Consider the following 20,391-nt stretch of genomic DNA (forward strand, 5'->3'; position numbering starts at 1 on the left):
GACCTGCTGCAGCCGGGACACGTGGTCAAGGAGAGATGGAAGGTATGTGTCCCGCTCACACTGAGGGGGCGAGCGCTCTGTGTCCCGCTGCGATACATCGCGCCGCGCCCACCACATCACCATGGCGAGCGAGGACCTGCTCCAGCCGGGACACGTGGTCAAGGAGAGATGGAAGGTATGTGTCCCGCTCACACTGAGGGGGCGAGCGCTCTGTGTCCCGCTGCGATACATCGCGCCGCGCCCACCACATCACCATGGCGAGCGAGGACCTGCTCCAGCCGGGACACGTGGTCAAGGAGAGATGGAAGGTATGTGTCCCGCTCACACTGAGGGGGCGAGCGCTCTGTGTCCCGCTGCGATACATCGCGCCGCGCCCACCACATCACCATGGCGAGCGAGGACCTGCTGCAGCCGGGACACGTGGTCAAGGAGAGATGGAAGGTATGTGTCCCGCTCACACTGAGGGGGCGAGCGCTCTGTGTCCCGCTGCGATACATCGCGCCGCGCCCACCACATCACCATGGCGAGCGAGGACCTGCTCCAGCCGGGACACGTGGTTAAGGAGAGATGGAAGGTATGCGTGTCCCGCTCACACTGAGGGGGCGAGCGCTCTGTGTCCCGCTGCGATACATCGCGCCGCGCCCACCACATCACCATGGCGAGCGAGGACCTGCTGCAGCCGGGACACGTGGTCAAGGAGAGATGGAAGGTATGCGTGTCCCGCTCACACTGAGGTGGCTGTGTTCGCACGGCATCGCCTGGGACAAAAGTACCTACTGCAACTATATATTCTTGCACTTACTTCCCCACTATAATACTTTTTAGGGTCCAAACCTCAAAAGAAAAGAAACGGGAATCTTACAGGATCCCTCATGTGTCTGTCTGTCCGTCCGTCTGTTACAGCCAATTGAAAACTGTACCATCGTCGACGCAGTTAACTAATTATCCTGAAACCCTACTTTAACGACTCAACATTTTTAGAGGTTATAATCATAAATTTTTCACCTTTCAGGTTGTGAAGAAAATCGGCGGTGGCGGCTTTGGCGAGATCTACGAGGGTCTGGACCTGGTGACCCAGGAGCAGGTGGCCCTAAAGGTGGAATCCGCGAGGCAGCCCAAGCAAGTGCTGAAGATGGAGGTGGCCGTGCTGAAGAAACTTCAAGGTGAGTTCTATGGTGGTGGCTAGGACTTGGGGTATACGAGGGTCTGGACCTAGTTACCCAGGAACAGGTGGCCGTGAAGGTGGAATCCGCAAGGCAGCCCAAACAGGTGCTGAAGATGGAGGTGGCCGTGCTGAAGAAACTGCAAGGTGAGCTCTATGGTGGTGGCTAGGACTTGGGATTTAGGATGGTCTGGAGCTGGTGAGCCAGGAACAGGCTCTGAAGGTGGACGCGGCAGCCCTAGCAGGTGCTGAAGATGGAGGTGGCTTTGCTGAAGAAACTGCAAGGTGAGCTCTATGGTGGTGGCTATTAGGACTTGGGGTATACGAGGGTCTGGATCTGGTGACCCAGGAACAGGCTCTGAAGGTGGACGCAGCAGCCCAAGCAAGTGCTGAAGATGGAGGTGGCTTTGCTGAAGAAACTGCAAGGTGAGCTCGGTGGTGTGGTGATATTTGGTGCCTAGAACTTGGAGGTAGATCTACAATGGTATCTTCTTCCTCGGTCCTTCATTGCTGAAGATCGCGACAATGTATGCTCTGTCTCTGGCCATGTTACATATTTACTGTGGCTTATTTTTTTAAACGTGGTTTCAATTAAAAGACTCATCAAGATCATTTACCTTTTCTCTAATGCTAAGAAAAAAAGGAACTACAGTCAATGCAACTGAGACAACGTCACTAGCGACATCTGCATCCTAAGGTTTACAACCTTTGACCTTTGGGCTCATCCATTAATTACATCACACGTTTAGGGGGTGGGAGGGGGTCAAAAAATGTGACATATTGTGACATGGGGGAGGGGGGAGACACAAACTTTGTGACGTCACTTTAACTTCATCAGTAACCGAAAACTTATTTAAATTATTTTATTCGCTGTACATTTAAATAACAAGTTTTTAAAACGATAATCGTTTTTATTCGTTTAATTTTCTTTCCTAAGCAGTTTTGGGTTATAAAATTACTAATATTTATATCGTCAAAAATATTTGGATAAAATATTAATAATACTTAGGTAATTACTTAATTCGATTTGGCGATTTCGGAGAAAAAATGTGACGTCACACTAGGGGGGAGGGGTTTGCCAAATGTGATCAAGTGTGACAAGGAGGGGGGGAGGGGTCAAAAAACCTAGAAATTCGTGTGACGTAATTAATGGATGACCCCTTTATACCGGGTGTGGCCTGTAATAAATAAAGAAATATTATAGGACATTCTTACACAGATTGACTAAGTCCCACAGTAAGCTTAAGAAGGCTTGTGTTGTGTTGTTGTTGTTGTTGTAATAAGAGCAAAAAATTTAACTGTAGGCTGTACTCCTCATACTGACTAACATTTGTTTAGCGACTTTTAAAAATAACTTGTGGTTTGTTTTTTAATACACTTTAAAGTTTATTCTAAGACGCAATGTATTGCGAATTAGGTATGCTATGTTTAAGGCATGACAAGCAACGTCAATCACAATGATATGGCATGGCGATGGCGTCCATTGAAGATAATATTTATTTTGTATGAAAAATAGGAAGTCTAAATACTTCATAAGTTTTAAAAGTTGTTGAACAAAAGTATCAACGTTTGAGGAGTACAATCTATGTTTTAATTTATTTGCTCGTGTTACAGGCCACACCCGGTAGATTGTAATAATGTGGTACGTCCCACAAGGAAAAATATATTAATATTTGAGCCGTGCAGTTTTCGAAAACGTCGATTGCAGAATTATTCGTCAAAAAATTTTTGCGAATCTGTAACCAATAGCCATGTAATCTTATGTTATATCTTCAGGCAAAGAGCACGTCTGCCGCTTCATAGGGTGCGGTCGGAACGCGCGTTTCAACTACGTAGTGATGCAATTGCAAGGCAGGAACCTTGCAGAGTTAAGGAGGGCACAGCCGAGGGGCGCCTTTTCACTGTCCACCACACTCAGGTGAGCTCATAGATCACTATAATATATATAATTATAATTTTCTTTTCTTGTTCTTTTATTTACGCAGTTGGTAAAGTACGGTTGTCTACCGTCTCCAATTCTCCCTCAATTGCTCAAAGGTTAACTGGAAGAGATCCCTTAAAGGGATAAGTTCGCCTTTGTACTAATGACGAATGTTATTTTTCCTGTTTTGTTTTGTTTTTTTGTACAATAAAGTGTTATACTACTAGTATCACTTCTTAAGGGAGGTTTTCATAGATTTTTGACAAGTTTTGAATCGTATCTCCTGCTTTTGCACTACATATAGAAATGTAAGGCAAACGGTTATCGGTTCTTCAATCTTTAATCTCCATTTTTGTTTTGGATTTTGAAAGAAATGAATACTTATTATTTTATGATTTTTTTTAAAGTTGTCTAAAAAATCACTTTTTTCGTATCTTGATTGCTGTGAAAGATCTAACATATTCGAAACGTGTTTTAATTTAAGGGTTTTAATTTAAAACGAATTAACACAAAATTTATGGCCACAAAATCAGTTTATTGGCCTAAACCTGTTCAACTTTGATGCCAAATATCTCGAAGACAATAAACTTTGTAGTAAATATGGGATACTATATTGCTTAAAGCCGTTGTAGATAATGTGATAAGCTACAAAAAACATTGGAAGGGATTCAGATCGAAGGTCATTGGGGCAGGATCCCCTTAAGGGTGGTATTCCATGTGTCTAATATGTATGTATGTATGTATGTATTTACTTTATTGTACATAGAAATATAAACACGAGAAACACAGTTACAGAGTCAATTAAATACAACAAAGGCGAATTTATCCCTGAATGGGATCTCTTCCAGTTAACCAGTCATCATGGATCAGTTCCAGTTAAGTTAATATTTTTGTCCATTGTGTATTTTGTCTCACATTTTGTTTAATGAGAGAGTGAAACTCAATGCACGTGCAAAGAAATTGGACAGGTGGATAATACCACCCCAAACCAGACCGGTCGCCAAAATTTGTTTATAATAATATTCTAATAAACATTTGTATTTTTCAGGTTGGGCCTGCAAATACTCAAGGCGATAGATTCCATACACTCAGTCGGATTTTTACATAGGGATATTAAACCAGTAAGTTTTCCAAGTTTTTAGGGTTCCGTACCCAAAGGATAAAACGGGACCCTATTACTAAGACTTCGCTGTCCGTCCGTCCGTCCGTCCGTCTGTCTGTCACCAGGCTGTATCTCACGAACCGTGATAGCTAGACAGTTGGAATTTTCACAGATGATGTATTTCTGTTGCCGCTATAACAACAAATACTAAAAACAGAATAAAATAAAGATTTAAGTGGGGCTCCCATACAGTAAACGTGATTTTTGACCAATGTTAAGCAACGTCGGGCGTGGTCAGTACTTGAATGGGTGACCGTTTTCTTTTTGCATTTTTTTCCGTTTTCTTTTTGCTTTATGGTATGTACGGAACCCTTCGTGCGCGAGTCCGACTCGCACTTGCCCGGTTTTTCTTTATTTACCTTTACTTGGTAAAAAAATAATTAAAATTTTAGTCTCTTTACAACATTATTCGAGATGAATAGGGGCTGTCCATAAATTACGTCATCTATTTTTGACGATTTTTGACCCCCCCCCCCCCTCAAATCTACCAAAAACATGCTAAGAATGATCCCGTTTCCTCCTACGTCATGCTATCATCATCCGATGTCCAGACCCCCCCTAATTTGAAATGACGTTTTTTATGAATAGCCCCAGTCGAAAATAATAACATTCTAGATACTAATTTATACTCGTACCAAAGAGAATTTAGTATAGAGGCGGATAGTCAAAGTAAATTGTGTAGCTGTGTAGCCACAGTAAATTTGCCATCTTCTCGAAATGGCGCCATACCTTTGGCCTATACTCGAGTAGATGGCGACACTTTTTAACATTTAATAAATTTAACGCATATCAGTGAGAGAACAAGGATCAAAGTCGAATGGCGTTCTATAAGTTTCAATCATCTGTTGAAAGATGGCAGTAAATGTACTGTGGCTACAAAAATTTTCTTTGAAAACCCACCACAAAGTGGCGTGCTCTTGTGTTGGAGGCCAAGACTCATTTTGGGTCACCGCGCCAACAAAGTAAGTAAGTAGGTAAGTAATCCACCACAAGTGAATCATCAAAAGGCATACAACGTTTCGCATAATGTATTCTTCACAAATGTTTATTTGCCTTACCTATAGTCTGTATCTTTTGGTATTTAAATAAAAGTAAACAAACAATTTGTAAATTTTCGGGTAGTTATAACATTTGTTGGTTAACCGACCAAATACAAAACCGCCTGGATCAGTCACTGAACCTGACTGTAACCTACATTATTTGATCGTGTAATGTTTTCATCTACCCTCAACTGGCTTAAGGAGCCATTTGAGGGTAGATTTTGTTTACTTTTATTTAAATACCTAAATATACAGAGTATGACGACCGGTCTGGCTTAGTGGGTAGTGACCCTGCCTGCGAAGCCGATGGTCCCGGGTTCGAATCCCAGTAAGGGCATTTATTTGTGTGATGACACAGATATTTGTTCCTGAGTCATGGGTGTTTTCTATGTATTTAAGTATTTGTGTATTATACATATATATCATTGTCTGAGTACCCACAACACAAGCCTTCTTGAGCTTACTGTGGGACTTAGTCAATCTGTGTAAGAATGTCCTATAATATTTATTTTATTTATTTATTTTTATAAATGAAAAAAGTTTACAAGAAATTAACGAATACCTTTTTTAATTTCAGAGTAACTTTAGCATAGGCCGACACCCTTCAAATTGTCGGAAAGTGTATATGCTAGATTTCGGTCTAGCCAGGCAGTATACCACCAGCAATGGTCAGGTTAGGCCTCCTCGCGCCGCGGCAGGGTTCAGAGGTTAGTTTCATAGAATTACTGAACGGATTTCGATAGAATTTTGTCTAGATTATGGTATAAAAATAATATCTAGCTCTAGCCAGTGCAAACTCAGTTGTCGTGGCTGAAACCGGCCAGGACAGGATGATGATGATGATTATGAACTTAACTAATATGGCTTAAGGTCGGCAACGCGCATGTAACACTTCTGGAGTTGCAGGCGTTCATAGGCTATAGTGACTAGGTACTTACCATCACATAGGCCGTATACTTGTTTGCTACTGAAGTGGTATGAAAAATAAGTCAGTACTTCAGTAGATTACTGGTATGAACAATGTCAACTATAGTCCTAAAGTACTTGCTATGTTTAGTATGTTTACACAACAAATATAAAAAAAAAAACTAAGAAAAAAAAACATTTATTTTTATTATGTCTTATTCTATACAGAATACAAAACAAATGACTACTATAAAATTTTGGCAAGTTAATCGCTGTACATTTTGTAAGCACAAAAATAAAACAAAAAAGTTAATTGCTCGCGCATCCCTGGTGGGGATCGAACCCACGACCTTTGGATTAGAAGTCCAACGCGCTATCCTCTGCGCCACAGGGACAATGAGTGAGCGCGCGAAATTACCGCTCGCCTGCTATTGAGCGTCTGTGTTAGTATCGAAATGTCGTATGTGCACTATTTGTAGGTTATTTTCTAGTGTTTTGATTTTGAAAGATGTTTTTTGAACTATAGCTATTGAAATTATGATAAGAATAATGTTTTATGATAATTATGATTGTTTTAAAGTGTAAGAAATCGATTAAATATGTTGTTAATTACCAAATGTGCCATTCTCAATCAAAAGGGTACTTATTGTCGGTTGTCAATAAGGCGATATTTCCATATAGCTTCAATTTGAAATCAACCTTATCGACAACCGACAATGTGGTAACTTTTGGTTGAAAACGTCACAAATATGTTGTTAATACTTCATGGTTGATTTAGTATGTTGAATCTTATCCATGGTAATATTTACATAGGTGTTGGTTGTGTGTATTTGAGCAAGATAAGTGTGTTTGTATTTGCTATAACGGGCTACAGAATACTACTTATTAATTTCGAACCGAATGTCGTGAAATTTTGTGAGCAGGTTTGATACATACCGGGTGTGGCCTGTAACACGAGCAAATAATTAAAACATAGATTGTACTCCTCAAACAGTGACTCTTTTGTTCAACAACTTTTTAAAATTATGAAGTATTTAGAGTCCCTATTTTTCATACAAAATAAATATTATCTTCAATGGACGCCATCGCCACGCCATATCATTGTGATTGACGTTGCTTGTCACGCCTTAAACATAACAAAATTTGCAATACATTGCGTCTTAGAATAAACTTTAAAGTGTATTAAAAATCAAACCACAAGTTATTTTTAAAGGTCGCTGAACAAAAGTTGGTCAGTATGAGGAGTACAGCCTACAGTTTAATTTTTTGCTCATATTACAGGCCACACCCGGTATATGGAACTTTTTGTCGATTCAGTTTTTGCGTAATTTGGTGTCCCAGAGTCGCGAGTATGAGTTTTGTCTGAGAGAGTGAGTTTTCCACTTCTCCTTTATTAGGGTTCCGTACCCAAAGGGTAAAAACGGGACCTTATTACTAAGACTCCACTGTCCGTCTGTCTGTCACCAGGCTGTATCTAATGAACCGTGATAGGTAGACAGTTGAAATTTTCACAGATGATGTATTTCTGTTGCCGCTTTAACAACAAACACCAAAACGGAACCCTCGGTGGTTGAGTCCGACTCGCACTTGTCCAGTTTTTTCTCTTCTTCTTAGTTGGATTCTCTTGTCAGAGCAGTCGTGGTCATTGAGGTCGTTACGGTATTTTTTCTAGTCATTGCTAAATATTGATAATGTTTTGATAAGATGTGTCCCGCCGAGTTTGTTGCCGGTCCCATATTGGGATACCCTCCTCCAATTGAGGGGGGATTTAAATCTTCTCGAGGCAGAGGTGTAGGGTTGGAGCCGGTATAACTTTATTTGACGGTCATAGGCGCATTGTAATATGCCTACTTGAATAAACTATTTTCATCTTTATCTTTAAAAAATTACACATTATTTTCTATCTCCAGGTACAGTCCGCTACGCGTCAATCAACGCCCACAAAAACAAGGAGATGGGCCGCCATGACGACTTGTGGTCGTTATTCTACATGCTGGTGGAGTTTGTGAACGGACAGCTGCCGTGGAGGAAGATCAAGGATAAGGAGCAGGTATGTCAATACTGGCAGTCAGTAATACTGTCAGTACAGCGGCCGCGTCAATAAACGCCCACAAGATGCGCCAAGACTTGTGGTCGTTATTCTACATGCTGGTGGAGTTCGTGAACGGACAGCTGCCGTGGAGGAAGACCAAGGATAAGGAGCAAGTATGTCAATACTGTCAGTAGGTCAGTAATACTGTCGGTGCGTCAGTAATACTGTCAGTACAGCGGCCGCGTCAATAAACGCCCACAAGATGGGCCACGATCTGTGGTCGTTATTCTACATGCTGTTGGAGTTTGTTAATGGACAGCTCCCGTGGAGGAAGATCAAGGATAAGGAGCAGGTATGTCAATATTGTCGGTGCGTCAGTAATATTGTCATTACGGTGGTCGGTCGTCAATAAACGCCACAACAAGCCTGTCAATGGCCTGTCAATTAAAGTGTCAGTACAGGTGGGAGTTAGTAAAACAGTCAGTACAGACGGATGTCAGTAAGATGGATTTTTGAAATCCATATTTCATTAAATATTAGTAAGATATTAATCGCAATGTCAACAAAACTGTCAATACAAATGCTACGCTTTAATAAATATTGGTAAATCGTTAATAATACTGACAGACCTTCAGCAAAACTGTCAATACAATCAATCATGATGTCAGTAAAGTTCATTGCGCGTCAGTAATATGTTCATTACGCGTCAGTATAATTACTGCTTTAAATTACTCATAGTAATACCCGTTACCCCTTTATTCATAAACGCACTACAAACCTCAATTAGCTCATAATCGTTTCTCCTTATCTGTCATTTTGACTTATGTATTTGTAACACACACACACATAACACATAATTTAACTAAATCAAGCCCGTAATATTTTATGAAATGGGGATAAGTCGTTCAACAGTCCGTAAAAATCAATAAGATATCATCATCATCATCATAGGCCTTTCAGTCTATTGCAGACTATACAAACAGTGTCAGGCAGGGCGACAACGTTTTTCATGGCTGTATAAGCCAATACGGGAGCGGCAACCACGAAGTTTTTATAATTATCCGTTTTGTCCCCAGGTCGGACTAATGAAAGAGAAGTACGATCACCGTCTCCTCCTCAAGCACCTGCCGTCAGAGCTCCGCCAGTTCCTCGAGCACGTCCAGCAGCTGGAATACGCGGACAGTCCAGACTACTGCATGCTCACTGCGCTGCTGGAGAGGTGCTGCAAGCGGAGAGGCATCAGGGACACCGATCCGTACGATTGGGAGAAAGATGTAAGTGCATCAGTATTATTGACATTATTTTTAATAGGTACTGTGTGAAAATCTAGTGTTCGAAATTTATGTGGAAATTACGCAAATTTAGATTTTTTCCGATGGAATATCAGTAAGTAATTAGCAAAAAAAGAGAATCTCAATGTTGGAATATATCCTTAATATTCGACTATCTGGAATACAGACATTTATGGTTAGAAAAAGATGTCCGTCCATCAGTAATATTGACACTATTGATAGCATTTCAAGACTCGCATATGTAATCCCTTAGAGAGATAAAAAGGTAGTTTTAATTATGATTTCGTGACCGTGGTAGTATTACCTGTTGTTTTATCTATTAAGTTTTGTCACGAATAAAAACATTCTATTCTATTCTATTACTTCTATTGATATTTATTGGCTGATATTCATTGGCTGGTGCCAGTTAAATTTGACTTCAATCAAACTTAGACCGAAGTCTATCCGTACGAGGAATAAAAAATGATTACCATCATTAGTTTTATAAATATTTGACCTTGAAATATTGATCAGTCAGACAATATTGACAATATTTATTTTTAGGGACATTTTTTAGACCATTCCAGCAGATACAATGCTTTCTGGAAAATTCTATTACTCCTGGGTGTACATTTTTGTAAGCCGATCATGTTGCTTAATAATCTGAATCTATTACTTTACTTGCTTTGTAGATGCGCTATATCACTCAATTAATAAGATAAAAGTTTGATCATTATTTCTCATTTTCTTTTCTACTGTTTTTTTAATGATAAAATTAAATGATCACTAAAATCACAAAACCATCAATATAACACAAGTCAATCAATGAACATAGCATATGTTTTCAGGCTTATATCTTCGATTCCGATTCAGACTATACAGAATAACAATATTGGTGAGACAACATTAGTATAGCCCTCTCTGTCACATCTGAATGTACTCTTGTATATTACATACATAGTTGTAATTTGTCATATTACAGCATTTAAAAATATCGAATTACGTACGTAATGGCATGAAGTCAATAAAAATAGGCATGAAAACATTGCATTACTGAACTCATCAATATTGATTGACATTATTACATTATTATGTCATGTGACAATATAAAGGGGTGTTCATTTATATGTAATTTTATGTGTATGAGTTTTCTGTTATGTCTGTTTGTTCTTAAAATATCAAAATACGTATTTGGTTTATCTACCTACCGTGAAAACTTGGAAAGACGTACCCATATAACCATTCCAGTCGCAGAATCATCAAAGTGGTAACTAAATGTCAGATGTGTCGTAACAGAGTCCACACAATGTGTCTAGAATTGTTTCGAAACAAAGTGTCGTCGCCGTGTGTACACTTTTCCGTAACAAGGTGTCAACACATTTGTGTGCACTTTGCGTGCGGTTTGCGACTAAATTTGCGATTTTTTTTTTGCTAACATTGGTAGCACTCTCGCCCAAAATATCTACAAAAACGCAAATTATTCGACATTAGCAAAATAATATAAACTGGACGGTTCTAGCCAAAATAAAAGTTCCATGGCAATTTTTAACACTGACGATGCTGAAGTAGAAGGAGTCATTCTTAGTTTGAGAAACAATTGTTCGATCGGATACGATGGCATATCTACTGCTGTATTAAAAGCTACCCGTAGTAAATTAGTGCCGGTACTTACGTATATTTTTAATTTGTGCATAGCTGATGGTAACTTTCCTTCTGTATTCAAAAAGGCTCTTGTACATCCAATTCACAAAAGTGGTAATAAAGACTGCCTCAACAACTATCGTCCTATTTCTGTTCTCACTAGTATCTCAAAAATCTTTGAAAAAATACTAAATAAACGTCTAATTGGCTTTCTGACTAAACATAATATTTTGGCTCCCAACCAATTCGGTTTTAGAAGTGGCAAATCAACCGAGGACGCAGTAGTAGCTCTAACAGATAACATAGTAAAGAACCTAGAAAATAAGCAAAATACTATTGGCATTTTCCTTGATCTGTCGAAGGCTTTCGACACGGTCTCAGTCTCTATTTTACTTAGCAAGATGCAAGCTATCGGCATTAGAGGGCTAGCATTAGATATTTTCAAAAGCTATCTGTCTGAGCGGACACAATCAGTTATTATTGATAAAACTAAAAGTAATGAACTGCCATTAAATTACGGAGTACCTCAAGGTAGTGTGTTGGGGCCTACTCTGTTCCTGCTTTATATTAACGACTTGTGCTCCCTTGAACTGAAAAATTGTCGAATCATCACTTATGCTGATGATACAGCGTTGATAGTAAATGGTAAGGACTGGGAAGGTGCTAGAGTTGCTGCTGAAAATGCACTTCGATGTATCTCATCTTGGCTTACTGCAAATCTACTGACCCTTAATGTAGTCAAATCTAAATTTCTTACCTTTTCCCCAAATTCAACTTTACAACCAGAAGCTGGCTCAATGAAAATTGTGGCTCATAGCTGCTCGGACAATACCGCCCCTGGCATGACTTCTCTCTGCACGTGCACCCCTCTTACCCACTCCCAGTGTATTCAGTACTTGGGTATAATAATAGACTCCAACTTACGCTGGCATCATCACATCGAGTACCTAAACACAAAAATTAGAAAACTCATATACGTATTTAAGAATCTAAGATCTGTGGTCGGTCCTGAAACACTAAAAACTGTATATTTTGCTCTGGCGCAGTCCTTGTTATCTTATTGTGTTTGTGTATGGGGTGGGGCAGGTAAAACCTTACTTTTGAAAATAGAGCGGGCACAACGTGCTGTATTAAAGGTTATGACTAAAAAACCCTTTTTATATCCCACTTCTAAACTATATCGGGAATGCAATTTATTAACAGTAAGAGGTTTATTTATTCGACAGGTTATAATGAGGAAACACAATACCCTTGAATTTAAAGAGGATGGCAATTTAAATAGGCGTCGTACAGACTATGTCTGCGAGGTCCATAGCTTCCGCCTGGCACTAGCAGGACGGCTTTTTCACTACCTCAGCCCAAAACTATATAATAAAATAAATAGGCTACTTGGAATTTATAAATTGACATTTAGAGAATGCAAATTTAAAGTTACAAACTGGCTGGTTACATTTGACATATGAAGAAATCGAGGATCTCCTTTCAGCGCATTCATACACACACACACACACACACACACTCACACACACTCAGCACTCACATAACATACATATTATAAACTAAAATAGGCATGTGCACATTACTTTATTTTCTTATAACTATTTTTGTATGCCCTTATCTTCTACTTTTAATGTACCTCTCATAAATTACCACTGTCACCACTTTAATTACTGTAACGTTATCACTGCAACTTGTATTTCCGGGGTGAGGGCCTGGAGATCTGTAATACAGGTCCAACCTAGTTCGGACTCCAGTCCCTCACAAAGGTTATTGTAAAAATAATATAAAACGAAAAAATTTGTTGTAAAATTATCCTTTGTGAGGTGAAATAAAAAACATTTATTATTATTATTAAATCTGACAGCAAATTTGTGACAGCAAATGTCAATATAAAATACCTCTTGAAATATGGAGTGTAGAAGTAAAGGAGAGCTATCTTTTATGATAAGACGGTTGTAAAAGTGTCCAGCTGTCAGTATAAAGAATAGTTCGAAATCTCTCCGGTGGCGCTAGTAGGTAGCACCGGGAACTAACATGAATTTAGACCTTATTGACTGAGTGAAGTGCGCTGTCAGTTTTTTGAAATTTTATTAAAAATTTTCATAAAGTGATTTATTTAATTTAGGATTTCCTTGTGCAGTAAAACTAGCCGCCCCTGTCTCAGTACGCATCATATAGACTGCCACCTCTGTTATCTAGCCACCTCGGGCCTGGGCTTACCAGGCCTTAAGCCCCACATTCACACTCCTACCTTGTAGGCCGCCTCGTAGTCCGCCTCGTTGGGTAGGATTGTGTATGGGGGTTGCGGACTACGAGCCGTCCTACAAACGGCTAAACGGTAGGACGACTCGTAGTCCGCAACCCCCATACACAATCCTACCCAACGACGTGGACTACGAGGCGGCCTACAAGGTAGGAGTGTGAATGTGGGGCTTTAGGGCAAATCCACCGCTATAGGATATATTTTCTATAGTAAAAATGGGAAAAGTTTGCATCGTAAACAGTTGCCAAAGTGGGCGTAAGAGGAAAAAACAGAAAAATGTTACGAAATCCGTATCTTTTTTCCAACCAACGGTAAGTATGTAATTTTCACTACACCTTATAAAACAAAGTCCCCCGCCGCGACTGTCTGTTCGTGGGTTTGAATGTATCTTTGCGATAAACAAACTACTGGACGGTTTCAGTTCGATTTTCATGTATCAATAGAGTGATTCTTGAGGAAGGTTTACGTATATAATTTGTTGACTATAGTTCGTTTTTTTTAGCATTAGAAAGAACTTGCAAGAAGGTAAGCGATTTTGACATGTCTTTTAATTGAAAAACGCTTTTTAAAATTCAAAAACTATTACTGATGAAAGCAGAAGAATATAAATGATCGTATTAGATTCATAATTGTTACATATTTGCCGTAACTTATTTTTAAAATGTGTTTTTCAATTAAAAGACACATCAATATTGTTTACCTAATTTCTAATGCTAAAAAAAACGAACTATAGTGCGAAGCCGGTCGCTAGTTATTTAATAAAATATTATATTGTGATTTTTATATTTTTCTTATAAAATTCACAATTTCACTTCAACAATTCTTCATTTTTCTATTAATTCTCAGACTCCGGCACGGTTAGAAAGTTGGAAAAAGTCGTTAGGAATTGCATTAAAAGCAAATGATTATATTTGCCATCTTCATTTTAAAGAAGAAAATATAAATATGTACGAAAAGTTAACTATTAAAGGAGAGCTCAAATATATTCCTACACAAAGAAAAACGCTTAAGGAAGAAGCTGTGCCCACGATTGAGCATCAGTTTATTCCCATTCCCGAACATGAACTCCAAGCCAATACTATTCACATAGAGGAATCTTTCGAACCATACCCCAATCAACCTAAGGACGAGCAGCAACAACAAATCAATGCCGAGCAACAGGAATTATCAGAAGATCAAAATGATTCTAATAATTTAATGGATTATGAAATGATACAACAGGACTTTGCGGAACCATTGTTTAGTCAATATCAGGATACTAATGTAACAATTAATCCAATAGAGAATTTTAAAAGTAAGTTTCGGGCATTTTCGTTGTTGCCGCCTTTTTGGCTACATGCAGAAAATCCTAATGGGCTGGAATTTATGCGAATGGATCCAAAAACTCAGAAGATTAAACATCATATACGTTTAAACGATGATCTAACTGTCACTGTAAGTGTTTATTAATGTAACAATAAAATTCGGTTGGCATGATTTGAATTTGTAACGAAACATAATTGCTATTTAATTGCAGGTAATTTTTCCCAATAATGAACAATTGCCATTAAAGGAGAAAATTAATTCATATGACAACACCTACGATTACTTAAAATCGGTTGAAAGATGGCCTTTGTGCGTTGGTACTCAGATTGACGACAATAAGTAAGTTTTGGTAGATTGTTAACCAAGGGATGAACGCAGTGAGAGTATAGTCCGAGGCTAAAATGATGCCATTCACCCGAGTTAAACACTCTACTTTTCATTTCGAATACGAGGAACCTAGCCCCAAAGCTTGTACTATGGGTGTAGGCGATAATACAACTGTTTGCAGTCGTCTTATGAATATATATACCATAATGTAACAGTTGTATTTAAAATAAAAGGATAACTCGTAAGCCTAATAACTTTGATTTTATTTAACATTTTTGTCATTAAAAATATTGTATGTAACGGTACATTAAATAGGTCTTAATTCTTGAACCTATCCTATTAAAACTCGACTTTTATGTGTATTTTAAGAACCCTTATTATGTAGGTACCTGTAGATTAAAGCACTATTTATACATAAACAATGGTACAGGAGAATAATAAAAGATAAAAACGAATTTATCTAATATATAATTACATCAATTTTCAGATTTTGTAAAGGTGTGATTATTGGTGATGATACTTACGAAAGAAATCAACAGTACCCAAGATGTAAATCTTGTCGAATATTACGAAATCGTTTGCAGAACCGTAATTCCACTTCAACTCTATTACAAAAAATGGCAGAAGCTAAACGGCGCGCTTCAAATCTTGTACATAAATGCAAGCGCCTGAAGAGGACGGTAAGTCTTATGCCGGCTACATACGTAACGATAAATCGTTGCGATAAAACTGTGCAGTCCGACTGTGCAGATAAATCGAACCGTGTGTATGACAAATCGTTACGATAATCGACAATCGGACAATCGGACTGCACAGTTTTATCGCAACGATTTATGCCGATTATAATTAGAATTGATATAATTATGCGTTGCTGGTAGTGAATATTATGTGTTAATGTTAATATGCCGGAACCGCCGCCGCCTCGCAACCTGAATATATCCCTTGGCACCTATACAGCCTATACTGTAATTTTTAGTTTAATATAAAAATTAGGAACATTTAAAAATTTGTATGGAATATATTTTTTGCTCCTTACTGATATCTGTAAATGTCTACTACTGACTATACTTTTGTGTAGAGAAGCGGCCGTCCCCTTTCCTCTTAATATTTCATTGTATAGCTTTGAAGCTTGTTTACTTAATGAAGAAATACTTTTTTCAGGCAATCCAGGAATTTTTAGAATTCCTTGCAGACTGGGAAAAGCTCGAAAAAAAAATACCTGTGTCAAGGAGCACGTTAACTGGATTAAAAGTAACTTTACGGGCAACACTTGAAATTTTGGATATGCTGAATGTTGCATGTGATTACAAGTATTTGATGACAGCAACCCTATCTCAAGATCCGTTGGAGGTAATTAATAATTACTAATTATGTAATCCAATGAATATGAATCTGCTTGTATGGAATCTGCATCATGTATGCTGCCTTACTTTTGGAGAAAGTCCAGAAAGCCTTTTTAAAAATAAAAAATAAATTATAATTCATTAATTCAAGCTAATTATACTCATATTTTTACATTATTTACATTTTGATTACACAACATTAATAACATTACATTTAAATATAATCTACTAAAATTAACAATAAAATTTAAAAATTTACAAATCACATTAAAGAATAATGATATACAATATATACACAAAAACACAACAATACATACAAAACTAACCTACACCTGTCCTTACATGCCTGTTGCAACAGTGCACAATATAAGGACAGTCAAGCCGATCTGCGATCATCGCCAGGACAGTGTTGGCGCTGGCCCGCACGCGCCGCACCAGCGCAGCTGCGCGCACGCGCATGATGGCGTGGAAACAGGCCGTGTGGGCCCCGCGAACATGCCCGAAGCGCTACAGTAGCGGGGCAGCCCCAACACCGCCCTGAATGCGTTATTGTACTGGACGCGGAGCGCGTTGTACGCTCTTTGCGTGTAGTCCGCCCACAGGCCACACGTGTACAGCGACGTGCAGTACGCTTTGAAAAGCGTTATCTTCACGTCACTACTACAACGAGCAAACCTGCGAGCCAACATGTTCGCCCTTACGCACAACGCCCTCCGCTCCCGCTCCATATCCACATCATCCTTGAGGTCCGCAGTAACAATATGCCCTAGGTACTTGAAACTCTGTACTCTGTCTAAGAGAGCTCCGTTAAGCATGACAGGTGGCACATATTTTTTTAGGATACAGTTCCTACCTAGTCCATATACTTAATGTACCCATCAATATATTTCTGCCTGGTGTTTTTGGGTTTAATTCTTTTGAAATGAGGCGTAACTTTGGGCTGTGGACGTTTTTTATCGCTTACCTTCTTTCTAATGCTAAAAAAACGAACATAGCCATATAAATATTAGTACTATTATAAATGCAAAAGTGTGTCTGTTACCTCTTCACGCTTAAACCGCTGAACCAATTTAGATAAAATTATGGAGATAGTTTGAGACCCGAGGTCCTATATTTTTTATTGAATAATAATTTTGACTTGTTTTCAGAGATTTTTCTCCGTCATGAGATATTCGTGTGGAGGAAACGATCACCCTGATCCCAAAATGTTTGCACAAGTTTACCGATTGGCGTCTTGTTTTTCCCTAATACGCCCTCCGAAAGGTTGTAACGTTTCCGGCAAAGATTTGCTGAAGAACTTACTAGGAGCAAAGGATATGGTAACTGGTTCAAACGAGGCTAAGCAAGCATGGCTGGAAAGCCTCGACCATATACTAGATAATGGTGAACCATTGATTGATGGTTATGAAGACCATGACTACAACGAGGCTGTCACCAGTGACGCGGTGCAGTCTTACATTGCTGGGTACATCGTCCGCAAATTGCGAAAAATCGTAAAATGCAATAATTGTTTGAAACTCATACAAATGAGTCCCAATGAGGGAAAAATGTTAATGAGAAACGACGTAATCGATAAAATGGATTTATACGGCGGGTTAATTTATGCTAGTGACGATCTATTCAATCTGACCAAAATGATAGAGAAATGTGTGTTAAGAGCAATAAGCAAAGCTTTAACCAATATGGAGACGATCAGTGAAATTACGCAAGAATTACAAAAAGAAACATTGATAAAAGTTGGATGTGCCGACCATTCCAAACAAGTATCAAAAAAAATTATCGATATGTACGTAGTTATGCGAGCCCACTTTCTGGCAAAATATGAAAATAAACGTTACGACGCAGCCAAAACCAAAACAAAAATGAACAGGAAAAATGCCAAGTTATTGTCTTAATTACTAGTAGTTCGCCCCGAACTAAGAACTCGTATTCGCTGAAAACTACCGCGCAGCGCGCACACTCAGGTTTTGATTTCCAACTCAATCTCACTAGTGATACCTACTAATACTTTATATACGAGATTACCGCCACGTGGGATGTTGACTCGACGATCATTGTTGCGATAGTCGTCTCGGTTTTTTTTCCGTCATGACATATTCGTGTGGAGGAAACGATCACCCTGATCCCAAAATGTTTGCACAAGTTTACCGATTGGCGTCTCGTTTTTCCCTAATACGCCCGGTTGTAATGTTTCCGGCAAGGATTTGCTGAAGAACTTACTAGGAGCGAAGGATCTGGTAACCATTGATTCATGGTTATGAAGACCATGATTACAACGAGGCTGTAAACCAGTGACGCGGTTCAGTCTTACATTGCTGGGTACATCGTCCGCAAATTGCGAAAAATCGTAAAATGCAATAATTGTTTAAAACTCATACAAATGAGTCCTAATGAGGGAAAACTGTTAGTGAGAAACGACGTAATCGATAAAATGGATTTATACGGCGGGTTAATTTATGCTAGTGACGATCTATTCAATCTGACCAAAATGATAGAGAAATGTATGTTAAGAGTAATAAGCAAAGCTTTAACCAATATGGAGACGATCAGTGAAATTACGCAAGAATGACTAAAAGGAGCATTGATAAAAGTTGGATGTGTCGACCATTTCAAACATATATTAAAAAATGTTATCGATATGTACGTAGTTATGCGAGCCCACTTTCTGGCAAAATATAAAAATAAACGTTACGCCGCAGCCAAAACCAAAACCAAGTTATTGTCTTAATTACTAATAGTTCGCCCCGAACTAAGAACTCGCATTCGCTGAAAACTACCGCGCAGCGCGCACACTCAGGTTTTGATTTCCAACTCAATCTCACTAGTGATACTTAGGTAAGTAATACTTTATATACGAGATTACCGCCATGTGGGATGTTGACTCGACGATCATTGTTGCGATAGTCGTCTCAGCGGACGGTCTCATAGCGAAGAGTCTCGACCAACACCTAGAGACTGGATCAAGGGTCAGATGCAGGCAAATTGTGACAAAACATTCGCTGATGTTAACAAGAAATAACTCAAAATGTAGTCAATATGATGGGTGCTGAGAAAGGGGCGGCTACAGGGCCTGGGGCCTAGGGCGGCAAAGACTGCAAATCCGCCACTACATTATACATATATAAAAATGTGTTCGGGTGTTTTTTTTTGTTTTGTGTTTTTATATTTTACTTTTATATTAATATTAAAAACGAAAAACAAAAAAGAGCCTTTTATTTCTCGCCGGTAAAACAAACACAATATTATAAACTTAAATTTACATTAGGTTTAGTATTACAATAATATTTAATATTCCTCAAATCAATGTTCTATTATGCTTGGTTATGTAATAAGTAGTAAGTAATTATATTTTTTTCTTGTAATTTATTCTGCAACAACCCCTCCTGTGAGGGTGAAGGCCTCCTCCAGTGATGCTGGTCATCACAATTTCTGTTCTCTATCTTTTTCAACTTACATATGTATATCAATATTAATTTATATATTGGTATTAAATACCTACAAATACAAATAATAAAAAGCTAATAAATACTCTTATCGGAATTCGAACCCGCGACCTCCTGCTTCATAAGCGGGGTCACTACCGACAAGGCTAAAAGACCGTCAAAAATTGGTTCGCGATGCACAGTGGCGCCGCGGCGCGGCCTATTTAATGTTTTTGAGGGACACTTTTTAATACATGAAGATTGTTTTCCTCATCTCTACCTTCCATATCTTGAAAACCAAGGTTTGTCAAACTACTATTAGTGTCTCGTGTGCTCGTAAGTAATTCTAGTAAGTCATCATGGGCGATGCAAATGATAATAATCGACCAAAACCATATAAACATACCCAACACCCGTCAACCATTTACAGAAAAGTTTTTAAAGAAATGCAATAAGCTACTTAGGTCAGCCAACGAATGCTCAAAAAAGTTGTAGAGGGAAATGCTCGGAACACAATTTTTGACTCTGTAACTTGGTTTGGACAAGTTAGGAGGTGAACATATCAAAAGTCCCCGGCCGTAGCCCTTGAGCGGGGG

General features: G+C 38.8%; 1 protein-coding gene and 1 non-coding gene across 2 annotated transcripts; one reads left to right on the forward strand and one right to left on the reverse strand.

Moving 5' to 3' along the window:
• Nucleotides 1-608: 608 nt before the first annotated feature.
• On the forward strand, nucleotides 609-10,390 carry LOC134677892 (tau-tubulin kinase homolog Asator-like). The gene is made up of 8 exons (XM_063536335.1): nucleotides 609-709; nucleotides 1,013-1,163; nucleotides 2,939-3,080; nucleotides 4,132-4,204; nucleotides 5,863-5,992; nucleotides 8,102-8,241; nucleotides 9,300-9,497; nucleotides 10,343-10,390. The coding sequence occupies exons 1-8, from the start codon at nucleotides 656-658 to the stop codon at nucleotides 10,379-10,381; spliced, it is 927 nt and encodes a 308-aa protein (XP_063392405.1). The 5' UTR covers nucleotides 609-655; the 3' UTR covers nucleotides 10,382-10,390.
• Nucleotides 6,514-6,586, reverse strand: Trnar-ucu (transfer RNA arginine (anticodon UCU)). Its single transcript has one exon. It is a non-coding gene; the product is annotated as a tRNA-Arg (tRNA).
• Nucleotides 10,391-20,391: the final 10,001 nt, after the last annotated feature.

The sequence above is a fragment of the Cydia fagiglandana genome, chromosome 27 (assembly GCF_963556715.1).
Source record: "Cydia fagiglandana chromosome 27, ilCydFagi1.1, whole genome shotgun sequence".
Taxonomy (NCBI): domain Eukaryota; kingdom Metazoa; phylum Arthropoda; class Insecta; order Lepidoptera; family Tortricidae; genus Cydia; species Cydia fagiglandana.